At 38.6% G+C, this 25,498-nt stretch overlaps 3 protein-coding genes across 3 annotated transcripts; 2 read left to right on the plus strand and 1 right to left on the minus strand.

The window, feature by feature from the left end:
- Positions 1-12,237: 12,237 nt before the first annotated feature.
- On the plus strand, positions 12,238-14,316 carry LOC104777538 (transcription factor VIP1). Its single transcript, XM_010501814.3, has 4 exons — positions 12,238-13,008; positions 13,097-13,229; positions 13,718-13,802; positions 13,892-14,316. Exons 1-4 carry the CDS (start codon positions 12,419-12,421, stop codon positions 14,098-14,100), a joined length of 1,017 nt encoding a protein of 338 aa, XP_010500116.1. The 5' UTR covers positions 12,238-12,418; the 3' UTR covers positions 14,101-14,316.
- A 97-nt stretch (positions 14,317-14,413) lies between these two features.
- Positions 14,414-16,702, minus strand: LOC104757925 (serine decarboxylase). Its single transcript, XM_010480719.3, has 5 exons — positions 16,127-16,702; positions 15,809-16,040; positions 15,520-15,713; positions 15,291-15,427; positions 14,414-15,203 (listed from the first exon to the last, which is right to left on the minus strand). The coding sequence occupies exons 1-5, from the start codon at positions 16,443-16,445 to the stop codon at positions 14,640-14,642; spliced, it is 1,446 nt and encodes a 481-aa protein (XP_010479021.2). The 5' UTR covers positions 16,446-16,702; the 3' UTR covers positions 14,414-14,639.
- A 1,238-nt stretch (positions 16,703-17,940) lies between these two features.
- On the plus strand, positions 17,941-19,699 carry LOC104779123 (uncharacterized). The gene is made up of 3 exons (XM_010503514.2): positions 17,941-18,092; positions 18,279-19,032; positions 19,109-19,699. The coding sequence occupies exons 1-3, from the start codon at positions 17,941-17,943 to the stop codon at positions 19,697-19,699; spliced, it is 1,497 nt and encodes a 498-aa protein (XP_010501816.2).
- The last annotated feature ends 5,799 nt before the right edge of the window (positions 19,700-25,498 follow it).

Consider the following 25,498-nt stretch of genomic DNA (forward strand, 5'->3'; position numbering starts at 1 on the left):
TTGCGTTCACTGACAGCAGTCTTGTGGTTGCTCATATGGCCTTATCTTTTGTTCTTTTCTTTTTTTTTTCCTTTCAGAGTCTTTTGTTAGGTAAGATCCTTAAGAGTAATAACTATAAATATAAGGTGTATTTTGCAAGCTCGTCCCACATTACTCCAAAAGTGTAAAGTAGAGAGGTTCATTGACAATTTGACATTCTCTCAAACGTTTCAGATCTGAGTGAGTGTTCCATTTCTCTCATTTGTATAGTAAGAAGACTTGCGGAAAAAAGAACAAAAGCTGATTTTACAAAGTGCTTACCAAATTAAACCATTGTATATATCATTTAAACCTATAAAATAATTTGTCCAAAAAAAAACCCTTAAAATAACATAAGAAAATTCCGAAGATCTCATAACAAGTAAAAAGTTGAGTTATGCATGTTTAGCTTCTTAGTTACATGCAGGAGTTTAGAAAATTATATTGTGAATCTAGACAGGTAGAGATCGATCAATCCCTAATGAGATTTGATCGATTCTCATGTAAATCGATAGATCCTTCATGATTCCTGAATTAAATTTGTTTAGTTGATTTAATGAATGATATCATACAAATTCTCTCATGTCCAACGGTTTCTCCTATTGATTTAATCTCCTTATTAGCTAGTCTTCAAAATTATTTTATGTATTTACATTTTTGCAGGGCCGGCCAGAAGGTCTACGACGCCTAAAGCAGAACCGGAAAATGATGCCCTTAATCCCAATTAATTTTTTCTTAATCCCAACTAATTTTTTTTCTAAACTTTAAAAATGAAATTTCAGTATAAAATAATACACCAAAAACACAAGCAATCCACGAAACAACACATCATCAAGTAGACAAATAGTTAGTGTAGTGAGCAATCTACGGAGATTATATAGAAAATTTAGTATAATCACTTTGATCTTTGAATTACATTTAAGTTTTAAATTGTAGCAAATTAGAATATTTCAAGTAAGAATTGTCTGAGAATCTGTGAATCCACCATATGCTAAGTTTGACTGACGTTTTGCTTACAAAGTTTTTTTCTTTTTGAAGAAGAAAGAAAAAAACTTAGGAAAACAGAGAAAACGTAGGATTGTAGAAGAAAAAGAAAACATACATGGGGGAGAAAGCAGAGATTGACAATAATATTGGAAGAAGAAGAGGAACGGCCAAAAGAAAAGACATGGATTTTTTTAATCACTAGTTCAATTGCTGTTTTAATTATTATTTAGTTCATTAGTATAATTAATATAAGGAAATGTAGATAAAAAGAATATTTTGGATTAGATAAAATAGGGAAAAAGATCGGTTGTATTTAACGTGGGGCTGGTTTGAACCCAGTACAAATGACTGAAAATCAAACAAAAGAAACTACTACACCAAAGGAACATTTAAAATTTATTGCCCCTAAAATACTTAAAATATTTGGCGCCTAAAGCCTTTGCTTCATGAGCTTTAGGTCAGAGCCGGCACTGCATTTTTGTTACTATCCGCAACATGAAAACGACCCATATATTTTTTACCTTAGCATAAGTCGAATTTAATAAATTCGTAATGTAACTTTTTTTTTTGTCTTCTGTCGATCGTCTCCTAAGTACTGTTGCGTTTGTAATGCACTTGCATTTAGACTTGCAGTTGCATACATATTAAAAAATAATAGCAAATTCGTTTATAACATTGATCATAAACTAACTCATACTCTTATCCCATAAATATACACAACATTGACATCACATGAAGTTTTTATATATACTAGGACTCAGACCCCAACGATATTGCGGTGGAAGTCTTTTAAAACAAAAAAAATTAAAATTTAAAATTATACATTATGAAATTATTTGAATATAAGAGAATAGTTTGAATACATAAAATTAAATATAAACGGTTAATAAAAACACAATCATCCAAATAAAAACTTATAACAAAAAATATTATGTAGAATAGACGCAATTTTGCAAAAAACATTGTTCAAATTATTATAAATATAAGAAATTTTATAAAGAATTATGGTAAAGAGCTACAATTACAAAGTGATCCTAACTGAGAATATTGAACTAATGGTTGTAATGAGTAAATGTAACTTTCTATTATATTATTATAATTAAATATATATTTAATAATGAGTGAAACTGTATCAACGAAAATTTAAAATTAAAATACACAACTTTCAAAAACAAAATAAAATAAATTTTCAATATTAAAATAGTTTTTAAAGAAAGTTACAATAAATAGACGCAATTGTAAATTCTATATCAATTTTTATTAAATTTCTATATTGCTATAATCATATCTAAAATTTTAGTTAGATTATAGAATAACATTGAATATTAGATATTAATATTCAAATTATTTAGATTCATCATAAAATAGAAAATTTGTTTCCACGAACAATGATTTGTTACTTATTGATGACGAGACAAATATATAAAAACTTCAAAACACATGACTATTTAAATAGACACACATATTAGAACACATATTAGAACGAAAAGTTGTGATGAAAAAAAAGAATAAAATATAGTGAAAAGACACAACTCTAAAATGAACAGATACAACTGTTTGCTTTACAAAATAACAAATAAAATTTTTTTTTTGACAAAAAGTACTACGAAAAGGCACAACTGTTGTTCGCATTTATTCGTATAGTTGTTATTTTTTGATATTTAAATATATTTTAACGAAAAATTACGATATATATAGACGCAACTGTAAATATTATATTAAATTGTATTAAATATTTCTATTAATATAATTATTTCTAAAATTTTAGTTAGATTATAAATAACGTTGAATATTAGATATTAATATTCAATTATTTAGGTTCAACATAAAATGGAAAATTTTGTTTTAACGAATTGGTACTTACTGATGAATAAAAAAATATAAAGAGAGTTCAAAAGACATGAATATTTAAACTCATACACCTATTAGTACAAAAAGTTGTTATGAAAAAAACATAAATAAAATATAGTGAAAAGACACAACTTTACAATGAACAGATACAACCGTTTGAATTTTAAAAAAAAACAAATAAAAACAAAAAATTTACGAAAAGGTATTACGGAAAATTGCAACTGTTCTGTCTGCATTTGATTATACCTAATAACCCATATAAACTGCTTTTAAATAAAGACATCTTTATTACCATATTGAAAAGTTAAATCCAAAAACTCAGTATATAATCCATCCAATTCTTGGAAACAAACTCTAGGTATATTCATTAAATTTTTATATTTAAAATTAACTAAAAGTTATAAATTAGATTTATGATTCCAAAAATATTTTGTTAAATCAAGAATTGGAAGAGTTTCTTTACTTTTAAAAGAATGAATTCTAGAAATTTAAAAAGCTGTAAAAACCATTGAGGTTGAAATTTTTATATTATTTTGTGTCAAGACAAAAAAATGAAAACCGTTCAAACAGACAAATATATAGATTTCAAAAGATACGAATATTCGAATAAACACAACTATACAATGAACAATTGTAACTTTACAAAAAAACTGTTACAATGACAATTACAACTTTTTATAAAACACACAATTTAAATTTTCTACAGATTTTTTTGAAAAATTATCCAAAAGGTACGATTGAAAAGACAAAAAATTTGGTGGCATTTATTCGGATTGTTATCTTATTATATAAAGTATGTTTAAAAAGTTACTAACTCACCAGATTGTGACATGTGTCAATTTCAAAATTACTAATTCACCAGAAACGTGACAATTGTCAATTTTACACAAATTTCTAATTTTAAAAGAATTTGTTTTTACTAACTCACCAGATGTGACACGTGTCAATTTCAAAAATAACAAATTCACCAGATCGTGACAAATGTCAATTTTACACAAATTTCCAATTTTCAAAAAAAAATCTTTTTAAAATATCAAGAAATTTAAAAAATAACTAATCATAAAATCTTATTATATTAGGCTAAGTTTACAAAGTTAAGGTTAGGATTTCAAAGTTAGACATTAACATGATCATGACATGTGTCAAGTATACTGAAGAGATGTTGACATGTGTCAAATATTATTATTTTTCAAAACAACTAATTAAGATAATAGAATTAAATCTACATAAAATTTACATGTTAATATCTAAAAAACAATTTCCTAAATCAAAAAGGAAAATTATCAAAACTTTTATATTATTCATTGTACGGTAATTATATTATGTGGTTTTTCAATTAGATTTTGACATGTATAAACAAAAAAAATAATGCATTAAACATGTATATTTTCATTAATCAGTAAATAGGAAATAATAAATCTAAAAAGAATAACATAAGTTATGTCAAAAAAACTATTATTTTTGAAAAGTAATAGAAAGCTAATTAAGAAAATAACATTATATCTACATAAATTTACATGTTTATATCGAAAGCTTTGATTTTTTTCTGATATAATTTTGTTTATCTATTGTAGGTAGGCATGACCAAAATCAAACCATAACCGTATTTCGGACATTAACTGGACCGTATCCGAACCCTAACCAGACCGTAACCGTATAAAATGGTTAAAAACCGTAACCGTTAACCGTTAACCGTAAATATGTGGTTAAATTATATTAATCATACCTGTTAATTAACCATAACCGTATCAAAACCGTTGGTTAACCGCATAGTTAAACCATAATTTGTTAACCGTAACCGTTTTAAAAATGTAATAAAATATACTAATAATTATTTATTTAATATGAATTATATGATATATAGAAATATGAGTACACTAAAATAACATATTAATTGTAAATACAATAGATAATTAAGAAACGATTTTGAAATTTGGAAAGTTAAACCATTTTAAAATTGGTTTCAAATCGAATTTATTTGGTTTTTTATTTGATTCAGTTAGTTGCATTATAAGTTCTGAAGATTTATCGATGGTTGGTTTAACTGATCAAAATCTAGAGTTTTCTCTTCTGGATAATGTCAATGATTCTGGTACTGAAACAAAAGCTACTTAATCAAGTAATTGAGAAACGATTTTGAAATTTGGAAAGTTAGAACGGTAAACCATTTTAAAATTGGTTTCAAATCGGATTTATGTGGTTTTTTTATCTGATTTGGTTCGTAAACCGTTTAAACCTAGGTATATAGAAAAATATATGAGAACTTTTGATTTTGTTAGAAATAAGTTGAGAACAATAGACGGACGGGCGGGGTAAAATAAAAATAATTATAAGGAAATAAGTTGATTTTCTTTATCCAGCGGTCTTTATTTTAGTTAGTATTTGGCAAAAGTTTTGGTGGAATATAATTTAACTTTCGATTATTGTAATAATTTTTATAATATATTTAAAAATTTTGTTTAGCGTTTAGAATATAGATTTTTTCAATAATTTTAAAATCCGGACATCGTGTGGGCCCTTATCTAGTTATATATAGATTATTAGTTTTTTTTTGTTGGCATCTTATAAATTATTTCAGTAATATCAAAATAATAATTTTTAAAAAAATCATGATTATGTGCTTCCCACAACGTTGATACAAACGTGGTTTTTATTTACAAAATGAAAAATCTTAGTTAAATTTTCTCATGATAAATTCATACATATTTTAAGAAATTTATTTGAAGAAAAAAAAATATCTCGTGTTTTATGTTTAGCTTTTTGGAATATTTTTAATAAATATTTTCTGAAATATTTAATAATGAAAAAGTAGAAGTACTCTTGGTCAAGTGGTTGATGAAAGGTTTATTAATATTTTTACACCAAATATAGGGTTAGGTGAAGATGCAATATTTGAACGACAGAATGAACTACATCAGAAGGACACATCACTAGTATAAGAACAGAGTATCAAGTTATTTATGTCGGCAATTATAAAGTTTGAAGACTTACACAAGATTAGAAGGCACGAGAAGCTTCTAGAAGGACAAAGAGCTTCATGTTTACAATAGGAATGTAAACATGAAAAAAGAGGGAAATTTCCTAAATCATAAAGAAAAAGGAAATTGTCCAATTCCTATTAGGATTAGATTGGGTAATTTACTAATTAAATAGTCAATACCTAGATCTATAAATAGGGGTGCTATGGCTAGGTTGAGCTTTAGCACAAACAAGATAAAGTTTATCTAGCTAATAAGTTTTAGTCTTTAAGAAAAAGAGCTAAAAACTTAGAGGGAGCAAGAGAATTCTTTAAGAGAGTTTTTGAGAGATTAGAAAATTGTTTAGAACAAACTTGTAAACAGATTTTCTATCAATCAAAGAGTGTTTAAAGAAATCGTTATTGGAATTGTTTAGATCATAAGTTCTCACACTTTCAATTGGTATCAGAGCAGGGCTTGTTCGGATTACTACAGGTGAGATTCTGTGGACAAGATGGAGAGCTATGGAGATCTGATCAACAACAACAAGGTTGTCTTGGATGACGAAAACTATGGGTTTTGGAAATCAAGGATTAAATCTATCATCGTAGGTATTGATCGGCTTGCTTGGAAAACTGTTCTAGAAAAGTGGGAGGAACCGACGATCAAAGATGAATCAGGCAAGCAAATTCCTAAACTTGAGTCAGACTGGACCGATTAAGAACAAAAGAGATCTAAGTTCAACTCAAGAGCTTTAAGTGCTATTCATTGTAGTGTTGGAAGAAAACAGTTTGAATTGATTCAAGGATGTGAAACTGCTAAAGAAGCATGGGATATTCTTCAAATTAATTATGAAGGTACAACAAAAGTACAAAGTTCGAGAAAAGATATGTTGGCCTCTAGATTTGAGAATCTAAAGATGGAGGAGCATGAATCAATTTCGGACTTTAGTTCAAAGTTGAGTGCTTTAGCTCAAGAAGCTCAAACTCTTGGGAAAACTTATAAGGATCAGAAGTTAGTCAAAAAGTTTTTAAGATGTCTTCCATCAGGATTCATGGGATACAAGACAGCCTTAATTGTCTCTCAAGACTTAGACAATCTCAGTTATGGCGAAGTGGTCGGAATGCTACAGGCACACGAGATAGAACTTAATGGAATTAACAAACCAAAAGGAATAGCTCTAGCAGTTAGCAAAGACATAACTGACCAAGGAGAAGAAGATGTTGTGAGCCTGTTGGTAAGAAGATTTGATCGAGCTTTGAGAAGAATAGAACGAGGTCAAGGTCCAAGGAAGAGCAACTCATTCAAAAAGACGAGTGAGGACAAAAAGGCTGATATGCAGTGTCATGAATGTAAGGGGTATGGTCATTTTATTCGAGAGTGTCCAACAATCAAGTTACGAGATGCCAAGTGCACAATTTGCAAAGGTACTGGACACACCCATGAAGAGTGTGTGAGTAATCCTAAAGCTAAGAAAGAGAAATCTATGATTAGTATTGAGGATGAATCAGACAGTGACTGCAACAGTGAAGAAGAGCTCATTAATTTAGTGGCTATGGTAGGAATCACTGAATTTGAGAATGGGGAAGAGGTAACTGATTCAGACTCAGAAGGAGAAGAAGTTCTTGACATTGTTCAGAGTTACAAAGAAGTGCGAAACACACTTATTACTCTTGGAAAGGAAAATCAAGGGTTGATAAAAGAAAAAATTCGTCTAGAAGCACTTTTTATGTCTCTGCAAGATGAATTAATAAATGAAAAAAAGATTGCTAAGGATTCACTAGATTTGATGAAAGAATAGTTGGTTTTATCGGCAAAAGCAGACAAGTTTGAAGAAGAGCTGCTTAATGAAAAGAAAAGAACCGCTGAACTACAATCTGAATTAGATCAACAGCATAGAAAGATTCATATGTTCGCTGGCACAAAGCAACTTGACAAGATCTTGAGCTATGGGAGAACAGAGAATACTCATAGAGGTTTAGGCTATAATGAGAACAAGGGAGCTAAATCGCAGACAACTAAATTTGTGTCGGCTGAAGCATATAAATCTGAAAAAGAGACATCTACGGGAGTTTCTAATGGACTTTGAGCTGTTATTTTTGTGGTAAAATTGGTCACTTCAAACATTTTTGTTATAAGTATTGGCAGAAGGTTTGTACCTTAAAGCGCCAAGGAAGATTCTTTTGGAATGGAGTTAGAAGCGTCAGGGTCAACTGTAGCTTCTGGATCAGGAATTAGATGCAATATGGTCATGATTACTGAAGAACAAGAAGATGCAGAGCATTGGTTCTTTGATAGCGGTTGCTCAAGACATATGACTGGAACCAAGAGTAATCTACAGAACATTAAGAAATTGAAGGGAGGTACAGTAACATTTGGAGATGGAAGTCATGGGTTCATACAAGGCAAAGGTACAACATGTGATACAGAGCTTCCACAACTTATGAATGTATATCTAGTTCAAGGATTGCGTGCCAATCTGATAAATATTAGTCAACTTTGTGATGAAGGATTATCAGTCTTATTCACAAAAGTCGATTGCAAAGCATTGGATGAATCAGGTAATATCAAGTTATATGGTGAAAGATCTGGAAATAATTGTTACATGTGGGATAAACAATCAATCAAATGCTACAATGCTCAGGGTAGTATAGATATATGGCACCAACGACTTGGTCATATGAATACATGAAATCTAACTACTTTTATGAATAAAGAGATAATTCGAGGGGTACCCAAGCGTAAAAGTGAAAACAATGTGGGATTGCACATCAGTTCTCAACACCAAGAACCCCACAACAGAATGGAGTGGTAGAAAGAAAAATAGAACTCTTCAAGAAATGGCAAGAGCAATGATTCATCGAAACCTTGTTCCTAAGAAATTCTGGGCTGAAGCTTTAAACACTGCATGTTATATAATTAATAGGGACTATGTACGAAGAGATACAACCAAGACGCCTTATGAGTTGTGGAAAAGCAAAACATCAAATCTGAGCTATTTCCATGTTTTTGGGTGCAAATGCTACATTTTAAATGACAAAGATTATCTTGGTAAATTCGATTCCATAAGTGATGAAGGCATCTTTTTGGGTTATGCAGAGAGCAGTACATCGTTTAGAGTGTACAACAGACGTACAAGCTTAATCATGTAATCAGTAAATGTGGTTTTTGATGACCAGTCTGTAGCTGTACGAGATGATGACAGTGATTCAGAACAAGTGAGTATCATTAAAGCACGCAATGAAGTTTCTGAGTTAGATATTTCTGTTACAAAACCAGAAGAAGTACAACAAGTTCATAAGAATCACTCTGCATTTGATGTCATTGGATACTTGAATGGAAAAATGAAGACTAGAGGAATTCAGCTTGACTTTAAGAAGATGACAAGTTACTTTACAACTCTAGAAACAGTTTTCTGTGAGTGCTTTGTGTCAATGATCGAACCCAAGGATCATATAGAAGTTGTTCAAGATGATTTTTGGATTATAGCCATGGAAGAAGAACTGGAACAGTTTGAGCGTAATGATGTTTGGGAACTGGTTCGTAGACCAATAGATGTGCATATCATTAATACAAAGTGGAATTTCAAGAACAAAATTGATGAGAGTGGTGTTGTGGTTCGCAATAAAGCAAGATTGGTTGCACAAGGGTATACGCAGATCGAAGGTGTAGATTTTGAAGAAACTTTTGCGCGAGTAGCAAGACTTGAGTCCATTAGACTATTTCTAGGAATGGGTTGCATTCTGAACTTCAAGGTTTTTCAGATGGATGTTAAGAGTGCCTTCTTGAATGGGATTTTACAAGAAGAAGTCTATGTTGAACAACCTAAAGGTTTTGAAGATCCAATTAGGCCTGAGTATGTATATAAGCTAAAGAAAGCTCTTTATGGGTTGAAGCAAGCTCCAAGAGCTTGGTATGAAAGGCTAACTTGTTTCCTATTAGAGCAGAACTATAATAGAGGAAGTGTGCACAAGACCTTATTTATCTTGGAACAAGATGATGATATCATGATGGTGCAAATTTATGTTGATGACATTATTTTTGGAGGTATTTCAAAGGAGTTGGTGGATAGGTTTGTGAGTAGTATGACACAAGAATTTGAGATGAGTCTGGTTGGAGAATTAAAGTATTTTCTCGGGTTCCAGATTACACAGTCAGATCAAGGAATTTTTATTTCACAAAGCACCTATGCTAGACAACTTCTTAAAAAGTTTCAGATGGATAAGTGTAAAGAAGTTTTGATACCTATGAGTACTGCATGGAAACTATCAAAAGATGTTGATGGTAAGGATTGTTGGTACCACGATTAACACTCCGGGTTACAGGCCGAGGCACAAGGCAAACTGATGAAATGAGCCCAAGCCAAAGGCAAAGGTAGTCCGCTAAGCCCAGCAAGCGAAGAGAAGCAAACCCAGCTGGTCTCCGGCGTCACTTCGGAGATCAGGGAACGGTCAAAAGATTCCTTTTATTAATTAGATTAAATGAGAAAGCGAGATTAACAGAGTGAACTGATTTCGCATTTAATTGTAATAGAACAATATAAGTAGAGAAGGGGGGAGACTGTAAACGTGGGATAAAAAAAAAAACTCTGAATAAAGCAATAACACTCGTTTCCAATTTACGATACGTAGTCTCTAAATTCAGCTCGGAACTACGACAGTGATAGGCTCCTCCGTTCGGAAAAACACTTCGGAAGGAGAACTCAGATCTAGTTCTCACAAGGATGTAGATGTCAAACAGTATAGAGGAATGATAGGGAGTTTGATATATCTTACTGCTAGTAGACCAGAATTGAGTTTTAGTGTGGGGATAAGTGCAAGGTTTCAGTCAAAACCAAAACAGTCTCATCTTGAAGCCGTCAAACGAATTATCAAGTATGTTAAAGGAACTGTTGATTTTGGGATTTGGTACTCTAAAGGTTCAAACAAAGGATTGGTTGGTTTTTGTGATGCGGATTATGCAGGAAGTGTAACAGATCGAAAGAGTACAAGTGGAGGTTGTTTCTTTCTAGGCAACAATCTAATAGCCTGGTTGAGTAAGAAACAAAATTCAGTGTCTTTGTCTACAGCTGAATCAGAATATATAGCAATGGGGAGTTGTTGTACTCAGTTGTTATGGATGAAGTAGATGTCAGCAGATTATCGTATGGAATTAGGGGTGCTACAAGTGTATTGTGACAATAGGAGTGCAATTGATATATCTAAAAATCCAGTTCAACATTCAAGAACCAAAGACATTGATGTGAGACATCATTTTATAAGAGAATTAGTTGAAAGAAAGCAAGTTTTGATTGAGCATGTTGATACTGAAGAACAACTAGTAGATATTTTCACCAAAGCTTTGGATTTTAATCTTTTTTCGTTCTTGCGAAATTCGATTGGTGTGTGTGAGTTGTGAATCACTCACAAGATCGGAGCTGGTACAGAGGAGATAGGGTTGATAAAGCTGGTACGGCTCAAATTCAATTGATGTTTGATTCATTGATTTTGGTTAATGGTTTAATAGAATCTGAGATGTAAGGCTGAGATTTTGGAAAAGATATTCTCGAGATATAGGCAGATTTTGTGGTTTTTGAAAAAAAAAAAGAGGAAACAAAATATTTGTTTTGTGATTTACTAATTAAGAAGACGAAAGTTAAGAGTCTCTACTTCGTGTGTGTCTCAAAAATTGTGGACTTTTTTTGTAGATTAATGGTGTAATGTGTAACTAAAGTATTAGAATTCTGCTGGTAAAGTTGTCCGTCGTGGATTCGATTCATTATAAGGCAGAATCGTCCATCATGAATCCTAGTGTTATGGGGAGAATTGCACCATGGTATCGTTGTTCGTTGGACATAACTGAAGATTATTACGAATTTGTTTGTGCTCAGCACAATCCGTTTGAAAAGGCTGACAAACTAGTCTTTCAGACAAATATTTTCCATAACTCACATCAAAACGTCTAACTCCAAGTAAAAAGGAGATATACAGTGTCTTTGGAAGACACTTTGCGCCTAACAATGTAGTTTCTTGCGCGTCATTGTAATATCACCATCCCAATCCCGAATATATTATTTTATTGATTAGTTATTGATTTAAAGAAATATATTAATAATAACACTGAAATTATAGGTGATGTTTATAGAAATTAAGCTTTTAGTAATAATTTTCTACACTGAAATGATGGGAAAGTAGCTAATTTTCAGTAGAAATAATGATTTTCTACTTTTTCAGTTGTGATTTTTTGCATGAGTAAAATGAAACTAATATTTAATCAGTTATATTTTAGGTGAAATGATGTATTCTACTATATTTTTGTATGTTTATTAAACAGATTAGTTATATATTAAAAAAAACTATGTTATTATGTGTTTAATAATAAACATTAGACACTTTTTAAAGTCTTTTGTTGGTAACTTTGGAGAATATATGTTTTTTTTCAGACCGAACATCATTTTGGCCCTACTTGGTACTTACTTTAACTTTACTTACCTGCTCTGCTTTCTCGACAAAACAAAAATAAATACTTGTGTACTTTCCAGATTTCTTTACTTGGGTGTTCGGTAGGTTGTCAAAACACCTCTAACCTTGCCGCCGGCCAAACAAAAAACAAAAAAAAAAAAATCAATGGACGGAGGAGGACCAAATCAAACGATTCTCAGTGAGATAGAACGTATGCCAGAAGCTCCACGTCAACGTGTCTCTCACCACCGTCGAGCTCGCTCTGAAACTTTCTTCTCCGGCGAATCAATCGACGATCTCCTCTTATTCGATACTTCCGATATCGATTTCTCTTCCCTAGACTTCCTCAACACTCCACCACCACTACAACCACAACCTTCTCCGATGTCCGTTGATTCGCCTCCAGAAGAAACCTCATCCAACGGTGTTCCACCTAATAACCCTCTTCCTCCGAAACCCTTCGGCCGCCATGTTCGTAGCTTCTCGGTTGATTCAGATTTCTTCGATGATTTAGGGGTTACTGAGGAACAGTTTACTGGGAAATCCCTAGCTACGAGCTCAGGAGAGAAGAAGAAGAAAGGGAATCATCATAACAGGAGTAGTTCTATGGATGGAGAGACGAGTTCTGCTTCGTTTAATATCGAATCGATTATAGCTTCTGTGAGTGGTAAAGATGGTGGTGGGAAGAAGAACATGGGTATGGGTGGTGATAGACTTGCTGAGCTTGCTTTGCTTGATCCTAAAAGAGCTAAAAGGTAAGCCAAAATTAGGGTTTGTTTCATTTCTTGATTTTTTTTCCCAAATCTTGAATTTAGTGGGTGTTTTTTTTTTTTTTTTTGATAGGATTTTAGCGAATAGACAATCTGCTGCGAGGTCGAAAGAGAGGAAGATTAGGTATACTGGTGAGTTGGAGAGGAAGGTTCAGACACTTCAGAATGAAGCAACAACATTGTCTGCTCAAGTCACTATGTTGCAGGTAATGTTTTTATACGACTTGTTCATTGTGTTTAAGGTGCAGCTGATGTGATTAGTAAGGTTCCTGCGATCTTGATTTGAGTTATATTTTATTATGTGTTTTGTGCTCCTACTTCAGTTAGTTGGTTCCGTCAGCTTATAACTTTTAATTGATTGATGCCTAGTGTGTTAAAGATTGCTTCTTGGTATTACAGAGGTACACCGTTTTCTAGCTCTAAGAATTTGATAATGAGAACTCAAGTAGGCTATACATATTATTGGTAGCCAACCGGCTGAGGGGACAGTACTACATCTGTTTGTAGGAACAGCAGTACTAAAAAGATCTGTTATTGTCTTTTTAATTCAACTAACGTGTGTGATATGTCAGCAGTATAATGAACACTTGTAAGAGTGTGTAAGTTTTGTTTACACTTAAGTGATTGAAACAGTATAATAATGATTTTAGCAGATATCTGCATCTTTACTCTATGCCCTTTGTATATTGTGCAGAGAGGAACGTCAGAGCTGAACACTGAAAATAAACATCTCAAAATGCGGCTGCAAGCTTTAGAGCAACAAGCTGAACTTAGGGATGGTAAGCCTTCATTGAGGTCGTTCTTGATATATAAATTAAAGTTTTGGTATGAAAGATTTAAGATGTTTCTTGTTCGGTGTAACTTGCAGCTTTGAATGAAGCGCTGCGGGATGAACTGAACCGACTTAAGATTGCCGCTGGAGAAATTCCTCAGGGGAACGGAAATTCATACAACCGCGGTCAATTCTCGTCTCAGCAATCGACAATGAATCAGTTTGGGAACAACAAGAACCTGCAGATGAGCAGTAATGGGCAGCCGTCGCACCCAAGCTTCATGGATTTCACCAAGAGAGGCTAAGTTTTATTTTAAAGTCGAAATGTTGGCTTGAGTTATACCTTATATTCATTTTGGGCTGCAATATTGGATGTATGTAAGTATGTATGTATGCATGTAATATGGCTTGTGTTAGCTTGATTGTACGTCTATGCAGAGGCGACATTGGTCTATCTTTTAAGAGTAGTAACTACTGTAATACTCTCCAGAAATCTTTATAGTAAGTAATCACTTCTGCAAGGCATTTAGTAACAATCTAAATCACAGCTAAATCGGTAGCTTTAGGTACTTGCAGTTGCGATAATGTTAGAATGAAGGTGTTAATCATGCTCCAGAATAAACGTTCTATCACAAACATTTTTATTAACCTGAGAAATAAATTACGGATTACAACCTTCGACTAGCAGCACCTGATGGCTGATGCTTACGTGAACATTGTTTGAAACCATAACTTGTAAATAAGAGAAACTGACAAAATTTTACGCTGATCGAAACCGAATTCAGGATTACACCATAGTTGCTTACGACAAGACGGCAATGCCAACATATAAGAAATCATGCCATCACTTGTGCGCTGGACAGAGGCAGTTGTTGGTTCCTACCTCCGATACAAGGCATGGAGGCTGAGTTCCGTCCTCATACCAGACTGACCTGTGTTTGACAAGGTCTTTCACGAAATTATCGAGCTTCTCGATTGTAACACTTGGCATAACCACCACATGAGCTATATCGCCTTGGCAAGCGAGCTGCCACCTTCTAACAAATTCTTCATCTTTGGGCCTTTCAAAGACAACAGTGCTGCTAAGCTCATTGAGCATGGCGCTGATCCCAGCTTCACGGAGTCGGTCTTTGAGGTAATGCGCGTTTCTCAGGCATTTCTGAACTTCTTTCTGGAATCCTTTGTACCCTTTTCTGTTTAAGGTGTACCAGAGGAACAAAGGGGCATGCCCGTTCCTGCTTCCCATGATTGTTGCATCCCTTGAGGCAAGGTACTCAACATTACTGGAGAGGACTTTGATGTGTTCCATTCTTGTTATCTGAACACCACAAGGCATTGGACACCCAACAAACTTGTGGCCTGAGACACTCACACTTCCTATCGGTTTATTGAAAGTGACTTTTGGTGCCTGCGGAAAAGAGAGAAAACACAGCCTCAGACCACAATAAGGCTATCATAATGATTTCGATTTCATTAAAAAAAACTATACACGTACACGTTTGACAAAAGGCATCATAAGTCCAAACAGAGCTCCATCACAGTGAATATAGAACCGGTCATGAGAGAACCCACACTCTTCGAGAGTTTTGATTACAAGGTCAAGATCATCAACAGCTCCTTTAACCGTTGTTCCTGCAAAAAAAAAAACAAGATTCACCCATCAGCAAAAAAAACCCCAACCTCTCCCAATACAAGAAATGCCGAAGTAATAAAGATGCACCAACCTATGTTAACATTAAGGATAGCAGGTTTATCCTTATTTGCCAACAGCTTTTGGCTAAAATCATCGCAATCAATCTCCCCAGAGATAAGTGTATCAACCTTCTCGCACTCCATTCGATACATACGCGCTGCTTTAAACACAGAGTAATGCGATTCACGCGAGGCATACAAGATCCCATCAGGAAACATCTCCCTCCTGCAAGAATTAGAAACAATTCACAATGAGCATCAAACCAAACACCAAATGAATCAAAGAATCAAAAGGTTAAGGGATGGATTCCTGAAACTGACCCAACTAAGATGCCATGAAGGTTGCCTTCAGTGCCACAATTAGTAATGTAACCCCAGTAATCATCTCTCTCAATCTCCCAAAGACGAGCAAACCAATCCAACACACCAACTTCAAAAGGCCTTGAGTGCACACCATAGTTGCTTTCAATAAACGGATCTCCAAGGTTGTTAATCGAGAAATGCTGTAACTGACCAAGCGCACCATAGTCGAAATCCAAATTATAAGGATAACCTACGCCGCCAGATTCACAGATTCATTATAAAAAAAAAAAAAAAAAAAACAGATCAAGACGATGATGGATTCAAAGTTATACATACCTAAATGGTATTTGGTTCGTTCAACCAAAGTTTTGCGATAACGAGCGAGAACACTAGCCATATAAGCTTCTTTATCACCGGTGAAATCATCGTTCACCTCCGGTTCTGTAACAGCGAGTGACGTCGTGTGAATATTCCTACCGAGAACCATCTCTCTATCTCCTCCTACTCCGTTCGTTTTCTTCAGATTCTCTTCATTTGTCGTCACCGGAGAAGGTAATGGTTCGGTGACAACAGCGGTTGGATCGAAATCGTCGGTTAAGATGTCGTTGAGGTTCGTCATTCCAAGGAAATGATCAGATTCGAAAGCTCCAACCATGGTTAAATAAAAGAGAAGAGAGAAGAGAGAAGAGGATGGAGGAATCTGAAGAATCTGTAGATCTGAGAGTGATTGGAGGAGAAGCGGTGAAAATGGTGGGACAAAGAGAGAGAGACGCTGCCTCGTTGATTTTTATTTATATAGAGAAACAAAGTGGCAAAATTGATTCTCTTTTGCCCTTTCGCAGTAGTCACTTGTGTTGTTTTGTTGTGTGTGTGCTCGTGAGATTTTTTAATTATATAACAAATGTGGTTGTCATGAGGTTTGTATTTTTTTTATGCTATTAAAGTAATTGTAAAGGTTGCCAACTTGCTAATTGCTATTGAGATTTTTTTTTTTTTTTTTTTTTTTTTTTTTTCATTAGACTTGTAAACAAAACAAATTTTCGAAAATAGTATTTTTATCACAAAAAAAAAAAAAAATCTAAATATATTAGTTGAGAATCAATTTAAATTAAGTTAACAAGAAATTTAAAAAATACATATTGCTCACCAAAAAAGAAGTAAAATATACGTACCTGTTGGTGCAGGATTTAGCACCCCGACATACCAAAGTAAACCAGAAAAACAATTTGGTTATTTAATCGGGAATCCGTTTAGGAACTCAATTAGGTTATTTAAGCCCAATTCGGACGGAGGAAGCTCAGCCTCGAAGGAGAAGAACCGACTTCCACTTCGCCCGGCGGCCGACTCAAGAGATAAAGCAACTTTCCTTATTTCAGTTCGTCACATAAGGAAAGTTAATATATTATGCGATCTATGAATATGTATAAATAGGAAGAGACTTCTCCATTGTAAATTATCCATCATTGAATACAATTATTCAGTTCTCTTCTTGTTCTTAGCAATCTAAACCCTAATTCTTCGAGATCAATTCCCTTTCTTCTAATTTCAAAGCTTAGATCGGTTTTCTAGAGAGATTACTTTACTGAATTTGTTTTCCCCCATAAACAAATTCATTGTGGAAACCTAGTTTCTACAATTGGCGCCGTCTGTGGGGACGCAAATAGTCTCTAAAAGTTACTCTCTAAGAAAATCTCATCCGAAAAAGTTCTTTGAAAAGCCTACGATAATGTCTTCACTCATCACCGAAGTCACCGGAGCGAACCTACCACCTCCAGCACGCTCGATGTCACAGGCATCGCATCTGCTCAAGACAACGCTGCAACACAGAGCGGTGTATCAACCAGGCCGGCTACCGCCGTGTACGTTCGCCGCCCCGTCAACGAGTCGACGAACCTGACCGATGTCTCCTCCGAACTCCCAGTTGAGGTCAGATCTGAAAGGGAGACCAGCCAAGAAGCAGGACGAACTCGCGAAGAGACAGTCAATCTCAACACGGAGCTCTCCGATGAACAACCCCCGGATGAGGAGGATGCACGCGCCACGTTGCAGCGGCTCCGCACACAAAACAGGAACCCCTTGTTCGCGCCACGACAACGGTCCAGAATCCGCAGGTCGTCTCCATGGAAGATTTCAAGATCTTGTTCGGCACCATGACGAAAGAGATCTACCGGATGATCTCCGACACCAACCGCAGATTCGATGCTGTCGTGACTCAGACAACCCCATCACAAATCTCTGCTGGACAGTCACCTGTACTCAGCATAGGCGGTCTCACTCGTCGTCTCGATTTTTCGGACGTACAGTAAGAGCGGAGGAATCCTCCCCCTCAGACAACATCGAGTATTCGACCAACAAACCCAAACTCACGTGTGCACGAGAGTTCGGCCGCCCCGTTCGCCCGCTTCACGAACGCGGGACCTTGCCTCGAAATCGAAGAAATCAAGACGCAGATCAGCAGTATGAACATGCTTCTTCATCGGGCTATCAGCACAGCTCCAGAAATCGACAGGATTGTCGAAGTGACTCGGCAATCCCCTTTTACTCAACGGATCTTGCGGGCCGCCATACCAAACGTCAAGCTGAAACTCCCAACCTACCTGGGTGACAAAGACCCCGTCCAGTTCATGACGTCCTTCATGGCAACCATGACAAAGGCACGATTCACCGACGAACAGAGGGATGTTGGGTGTTGCCAGCTATTCGTCGATAGCCTCTCCGGTCCTGCCTTGGTGTGGTTCACAAGTCTTGAATCGAATTCGATCGATAACTTCGACCAGTTGTCTACGGCTTTTCTTAAGCATTATCGAATCCTCATTGAACGAGGCGTGACAAGCTCCGACCTCTGGGAGATGGCCCAGGAACTCAGCGAATCCATCGGCAGTTTCCTCAGCAGATTCAAAGAAAAGCTAACGCGCGTCACTGTCCCAGAGGATGCCGCAATGGCAGCCTTTAGAACGGGGTTGATTCCCGGATCACCATTACGAAAGGATCTTAACATACGGGAGCCCAAGGACCTCGATGACGCGCTACATCGAGCCTCCAGATTCGCGCTCGACGAAGACGAAGACGCCCAATTAGCCGCAAAGACAATCGGGCAACCGTCACATCCCCTAAGGCTAAAAGCCGGGACGAGCACCACGAACCTTGCAAGCATCACGACCCCCAAGACCGAAAAAGGGTGTCGTTCACACGGTTTCCGAAATGGAGGACCAAAACAAACAGCCATCCGACCCAAAGGAGTTGTACTGCGATTTCCACATGATCGCCGGCCACTCCACGCACGAATGCGTCCATCTGAAAAATTTCCTGTACGGAAAGTATCTTTTCGGAGAAATCGAAGCCACCTTTCAGCCAAAAAGCATCCGTGGAGGCAGAGGTCGGCGAGGGGGATGGCGCGGTGGACGATCTAACGGTGGCCGTGGCGCAGGAGGAGGACAAGGCTACAATGGGCCGGCTTACGGAGTTCAACAGCCGGCCAACCAAGTGCTGGCGAACCATCAAGAAGAGATGCCCCAGGCGGACGAACTGTCTGGCCCACCCAAGCGGCAGAGATGGCAAAATCCCGAGCGGGCCAATTCTCCTTCCCGAGGACGAATAACCATGATACTTGGCCCACCAGAGGATTGCGCCGACTCCGTACGTGAATTAAAGAAGAGGGCGCGTCAAGTTTGCAGCCTTCAGGCAGCCCAGAGCGAGCCTCCACTCTGCTCGGACCCCATATCATTTACATCGGAAGATGCCAAGGGAATCCAACACCCCCATTCAAATCCTTTGGTCATCGAAGTCGCCATGGGCAATTTCGACGTCGAACGAGTTTTGGTCGACACAGGAAGTACCGTCAATGTAATATGCTGGCAAACGCTAGAAAAAATGAGTGTCACACAAGAGCAACTGAAACCCGAGTTTTGAACATTGACGGGCTATGATGGGATAGCCAAAATGTCAATGGGCGACGTAAAGCTGCAAGTACGAGCCGACGGATTGACCCGGAAAACTAAGTTTGCAATCATCGACGCGCCTCCGGTCTACAACGCCATTTTGGGGATACCGTGGATATACGCGATACATGTCGTATCATCGACCTATCACCTCTGCCTCAAGTTCCCAACCACCACGGGAATTTGCACACTTCATGGCGACCTGAGGGTAGCCCGAACTTGCTCTGTTATCGGATGGCAGTCGTGGTCAAAAAGAAGAACGGTAAATGGAGAGTATGCGTGGATTTCACCGATCTCAACAAAGCATGCCCCAAGGATAGTTTTCCTTTGCCACACATAGACCGTCTCGTCGAAGCCACAGCCGGGAACCAACTGCTCTCGTTCATGGATGCCTTCTCAGGTTACAACCAGATTGCCATGAGTTCGACTGACCGCGAAAAAACGGCATTCATTACAGATAGGGGGACCTATTGTTATAAGGTAATGCCGTTCGGACTGAAGAACGCTGGAGCAACCTACCAACAGCTAGTGAACATGATGTTCGCTAGTTTGCTTGGAAAAACCACGAAAGTCTACATCGACGATATGCTGGCAAATCTTTGATCGCAGAGCAGCACGTCGAGCATCTCGCCGAATGTTTCGACATCTTGGATCATTTCCAGATGAAACTGAATCCAACGAAGTGTACATTCGGAGTTACTTCAGGAGAATTCTTGGGGTATATCGTCACTGAACGGGGGATAGAAGCAAACTTTAAACAGATCGAAGCCATACTGGGACTGCCATCACCGACCAACAAGCGAGAAGTGCAACACCTGACCGGCCGCATCGCAGCTCTAAATCGCTTCATCGCTCGATCAACAGATAAATGCCTCCCTTTCTACCAACTCCTCCGCGAAAATAAGGATTTTCACTGGGACGAAGAATGCGAGATCGCCTTCCGGCAATTGAAGGAGTATTTGACTTGCCACCCAGTATTAGTCAAACCGGAAGACGGCGAAACATTGTACCTCTACGTCTCGGTGTTCAGTTCGGCTGTCAGCGGCGTGTTAGTTCGAGATGACCGCGGGGATGAAAAACCTATCTTCTACACGAGTAAAGCCCTCAATGACGCAGAATCACGATACCGCACGCTGGAGAAGCTCGCACTCGCAGTGATCATCGCCTCACGAAAGCTCCGACCCTATTTCCAGTCACACTCCGTCTTCGTGTTTACCGATCAGCCACTCCGAACTATCCTCCATAGCTCCCTCCAATCCGGACGCATGGCGAAATGGGCAGTCGAGCTAAGTGAGTATGACATCGAATACTGCTCTCGTCCAAGCTTGAAGTCGCAAGTCCTGGCCGACTTCATCACCGAGCTATCTCCTGATCTCGGCGACCCCACTCCTAAGGAAGAGCATTGGACAATATTCGTCGATGGTTCGTTGATGAATGAAGGATCCGGAGTGGGACTCATTCTCCGATCCCCCACCAGTGAAATTCTCGAGCAAGCATTAAAGCTCAACTTCAAAGCGTCAAATAACGAAACGGAGTATGAGGCCGTCCTTGCGGGGCTTCTGTGACTCGCAACTTGTTGTCAGCCAATTCAGCGGAGAGTTCGACGCCAAAAATAAGTGAATGGGAGCGTATCGGTAGTTGGTTCAAACATTGTCCAGGGAATTCATGTCTTTTTCTCTGATGAAGGTCCCACGGAACGAAAACGCGTCAGCCGACGCCCTCGCAGCTTTGGCGAACCGCTCCGACCCTGATTTGCGGCGCACCATCCCAATCGAATGCATCGACGCTCCTAGCATCAACCCCGATAGTCAGATAGCTGTAATCAACAACGACTCAGTTCCAATGGAGGTCAACGAGCCAGTAGCGGACCTGACGGACGTCACAAAGCCTCCGGACGACTGGCAAATTGAGATCAAACTCTATATCTCCGAAGGCGTCGTCCCACCAGACCGATGGGCAGCTCGACGCTTAAAAGCCCGAAGTGCCAGATACATCCTCTTGGATGGGGAATTATTTCGCCGAAGTGCGTCAGGAATGTTCCTTACCTACGTCACTCGGGACGAGGCTGAACGAATCATGATGGAAGTGCACGAAGGTGAAGGTGGCAACCATTCTGGCGGACGCGCACTCGCCCTCAAAATCAAAAAGGATGGTCACTATTGGCCTACCATGATGGCCGACTGCGAAGCCTTCGCGGCAAAATGCGAAGCCTGTTAGCGCCATGGACCAATGCGGCATGTCCTGCCCGAACTGCTGAATACCGTGACAGCTCCATATCCTTTCATGCGCTGGGCCATGGACGCTATAGGTCCTCTGCTGGCATCAAAATCCAAGAAATACGTCCTGGTGCTGACCGATTACTTCACCAAATGGTTCGAAGCAGAGTCCTTCACAAGGATCCAATCCTTAGACGTAACCAATTTCATATGGAAGAACATCATATGTCGTCACGGACTTCCATACGAGATTGTCACCGATAACGGCACACAATTCACCTCGATGATCACCATACGTTTCCTGACGAAGTGGCAAATCTGCCTCAGCACTTTGCCTACCTGATACCCGCAAGTAAAATGGACAAGCTGAAGCCACTAATAAGTTGATCGTCGACGGACTTAAAAAATGACTCGGTCGAAGGAAGGGGGCATGGGCAGACCACCTTGATGGCATATTGTGGTCCTATCGCACAACTCCGCGGTGGAGTACGGAACAATCCCCTTTCTCCCTCGCGTACGGTCTCGAAGCACTCGCCCCAGCCGAGGCAGGAGTCCCGACACTCCGACGTACCATGATGGTCGACAATCCCGAACTTAACGACAGGATGCTGATTGACCACAAGGATCTTGCCGAAAAACTGCGCGATCAAGCTTTCGTCCGAGTGCAACACTACTAAGACGCAGCGGCTCGGTATTATAACAAGACTGTTTGTCAGCGGTATTTCAACGAATGCGATCTGGTTCTACGGGAAGTTTTTGAGAACACCAAAGAGGTTAGCGTCGGTAAACTCGGCGCTCGGTGGGAGGGTCCGTACCTCATATCCAGGGCAGTTTGCCCGGGCGTCTACGAACTCGTAACCATGGCCGGAGAACGAATCAAAAACTCATGGAACGCAGCCCACTTGAAGCATTATTACTGCTAAGTCGTCGTCACGACCCTAACTCAGAGTTTTCGGGAATCCGAACTCCATTCATCTTTCCTTTGTAATACGAACTACGGTTGGCTTGATCCTTGTTTCGGGGTACGTAGGAAATTCCTTGTCTTTTCAAGATTAAGTGAATGCAGCTAAGATATTAATAAAGTCTTTTCCCGGCCGAAAAAACTTCTTTCTTTATTTTGAATACACTTAGATCGGTAATACGCCAAATTCCGCGATACTAGTTTCATTGTTTCATAAGACTTCGCTGAAAGTCGTTTGGATTAATTTCCATTACACTTCGTCTAAAAGCATTATTTCAAATACAATGGAGAACTTCCATTGCCTAATTCGGATAATTCGAATGAGCAAATTGATGCAACCAAGTCTTGATCAATCGCCATTATATACTTTGGAGATTTGACCGATTAATAGATAAAAAAAAAGAGAGAAAAGAGACGCACAGGGGAAAACCCTTTGCGACAAACTAGTCAAAAAAAAAAAAAAAAAAAAAAAAAAAAACGTGTGTGCGGTATCCTCCAGGGGTTGGCAGTCGGCCTCAAGTAGGGCAGGCACCTCCATGCATGCAACCTGTTCCTGGCACTTCGCCAAGAAGACACCTTTGACGATCATCTCGTTCAGGACCCGAACAGTCCCATCCAAGCGGTAAAACCGACAGATCTCAGCGAGCCTAAGACGTCTCGCCGTAAGATGAGCCCCCAACCTATAGCAGCGGGTTCGGTACCGTCGGAGCTCCTGGCATATAAGACTCCCCTCCGCACCAGTCATATCGACGAATGGGACAGGTCCGGAACCGCTCACCGAAGCAGCTATTCTTTCTCGGGCCTGTGTTAGCCATGTAGATCGAGTAGTTACCATTCCCAACACTCAACCCTATTTATATAGGGTCGTGGGAAGTAATCGCCGCCGAGTCCACCAATCAGAACGCAGCAAAATTTTTGCTGCGTCCCGAGAATAATTCTCAAAGACCGCGTAACACATTTAATGCAACGCGTCTTTTTATTTCGAAAAAGAAAAAAGGAGAGTATGTATACATATATCTCGGTTCTTAATCCGATCTAGACTAAGTAATGGTACATACCGAACTCACTCCTCGTTGACACCTCGGCCATGTGATCAACTCGCGTAACTATGCACTATTTCTCAGGATAAGCCGAACCCAGAGTTGTTACTTCGCACCTGACTTTTATATGTAGGGATAAGCCGGACCCAGAGTATTTATTCCACATCCGATCTTTTAATTTTGGGATAAGCCAAACCCAGAGTATTTATTTCGCACCCAAACTTTAGTTCGGACGGAATGGTTAGCCGAACCCAGAGAATAATTTCGCAGTCCGACATCCGAACTAAAGCAAAGGAGATAAGCCGAGCCCAGTATCTCGCCCTCCGACCAAAAGTATCCCGTTAGGGCTAAATAGCCTAATTTTTAAAGTTTGATCGATGTTTTCTACCATTGTTTAATAAAAATTGCCAGATATAAGCCGGGAGACGTCTCGCTTCTGGTACATTTTTCGACAATAAAATAGCAAACTTTAAATACTCAAATAGCAAAATTCGCGTGCTACAATGTGGCTAAATCTTATTAAATACTCAAATAACACATGTTAATTCCAACTAGTGCGCCATTCGCCGCGATCTCACGAACACTCGTCTTGAGTCGTTTTGGCATCGGCCACAACAGTTGCAGCCCTGGCCTTCTGTTTGGACTCATCCAGCAAGTCAATAGTCCTTTTCCTTTTTGCCTTGAGTATGGCAATTTCGGAATCCAAAGTCCTCAGCTGGCGGTCGATCCTACCTTTTTTCATATGAAAGTACTGAAGATCCTGGCTCAGTTCTTGATGTGTGCCTTCGATCTGCATACGCGAAGTCAACGACGGATCAGTTTGGAGCGAACATTACTGGATGTCTCGTGATAAAAGAAGGTGTCGGCTTCAGCAAGTTCGGCATCATTAGCACGCCTGTTAATATAAAACGGCTTGACGTTTCCTAAAACGAAGTCACCAATCAGGGTAGGATCCATGTGTGTCGGCTTCCGATCCGCTTCCTTTCGGCACTCGTTGCAGTACGCAACCAGGCATGGCGGCAGGGCTGCTATCCTCTCAAATCCGTTCTCGATCCAATCTTTTGGGTGGGATTCGAGCATCTCAAGTTTGAGCAGCAATTCGCGTTGCACTTGTTCTGATGCAGCGAGCCGATCGCGATACTCCGTGTGACGGTATTCCACCTGATGGAGAAATTCTTCCAAGTCACGCCTTTCTTCCGGTTTGACGCGGAACATCCGCATCCAAGGAGCTCGGATGTTCGGGTAGTAGGCCATCCCCCTTTCGATAGCTTCGGCGTTCGAGAACGTCGGGACATCATTCCCGACTAGAGGGAATTCCACGTTGCTAATAGAGTTCGCAAGTTGTTTAGTTCGGAGACAGCGCCGGTTGATTTATATGAATATTGGGAGGTGAAATCCTTTCCAAATTTCCATATTCCGTGCAAAATGGAAAGGGAGAATGGGCCGAACAAGTCGTCAATGTTTTACAAGGGTATTCAAACCTATACTTAATAGAGTTTGCAACAAAAACAAAAAAATGAAAGTTAAGCATCCAAGGCACCGGTCAGATCAGC

The sequence above is a fragment of the Camelina sativa genome, chromosome 3 (assembly GCF_030686135.1).
Source record: "Camelina sativa cultivar CO46 ecotype springtype chromosome 3, ASM3068613v1".
Classification (NCBI taxonomy): Eukaryota; Viridiplantae; Streptophyta; class Magnoliopsida; order Brassicales; family Brassicaceae; genus Camelina; species Camelina sativa.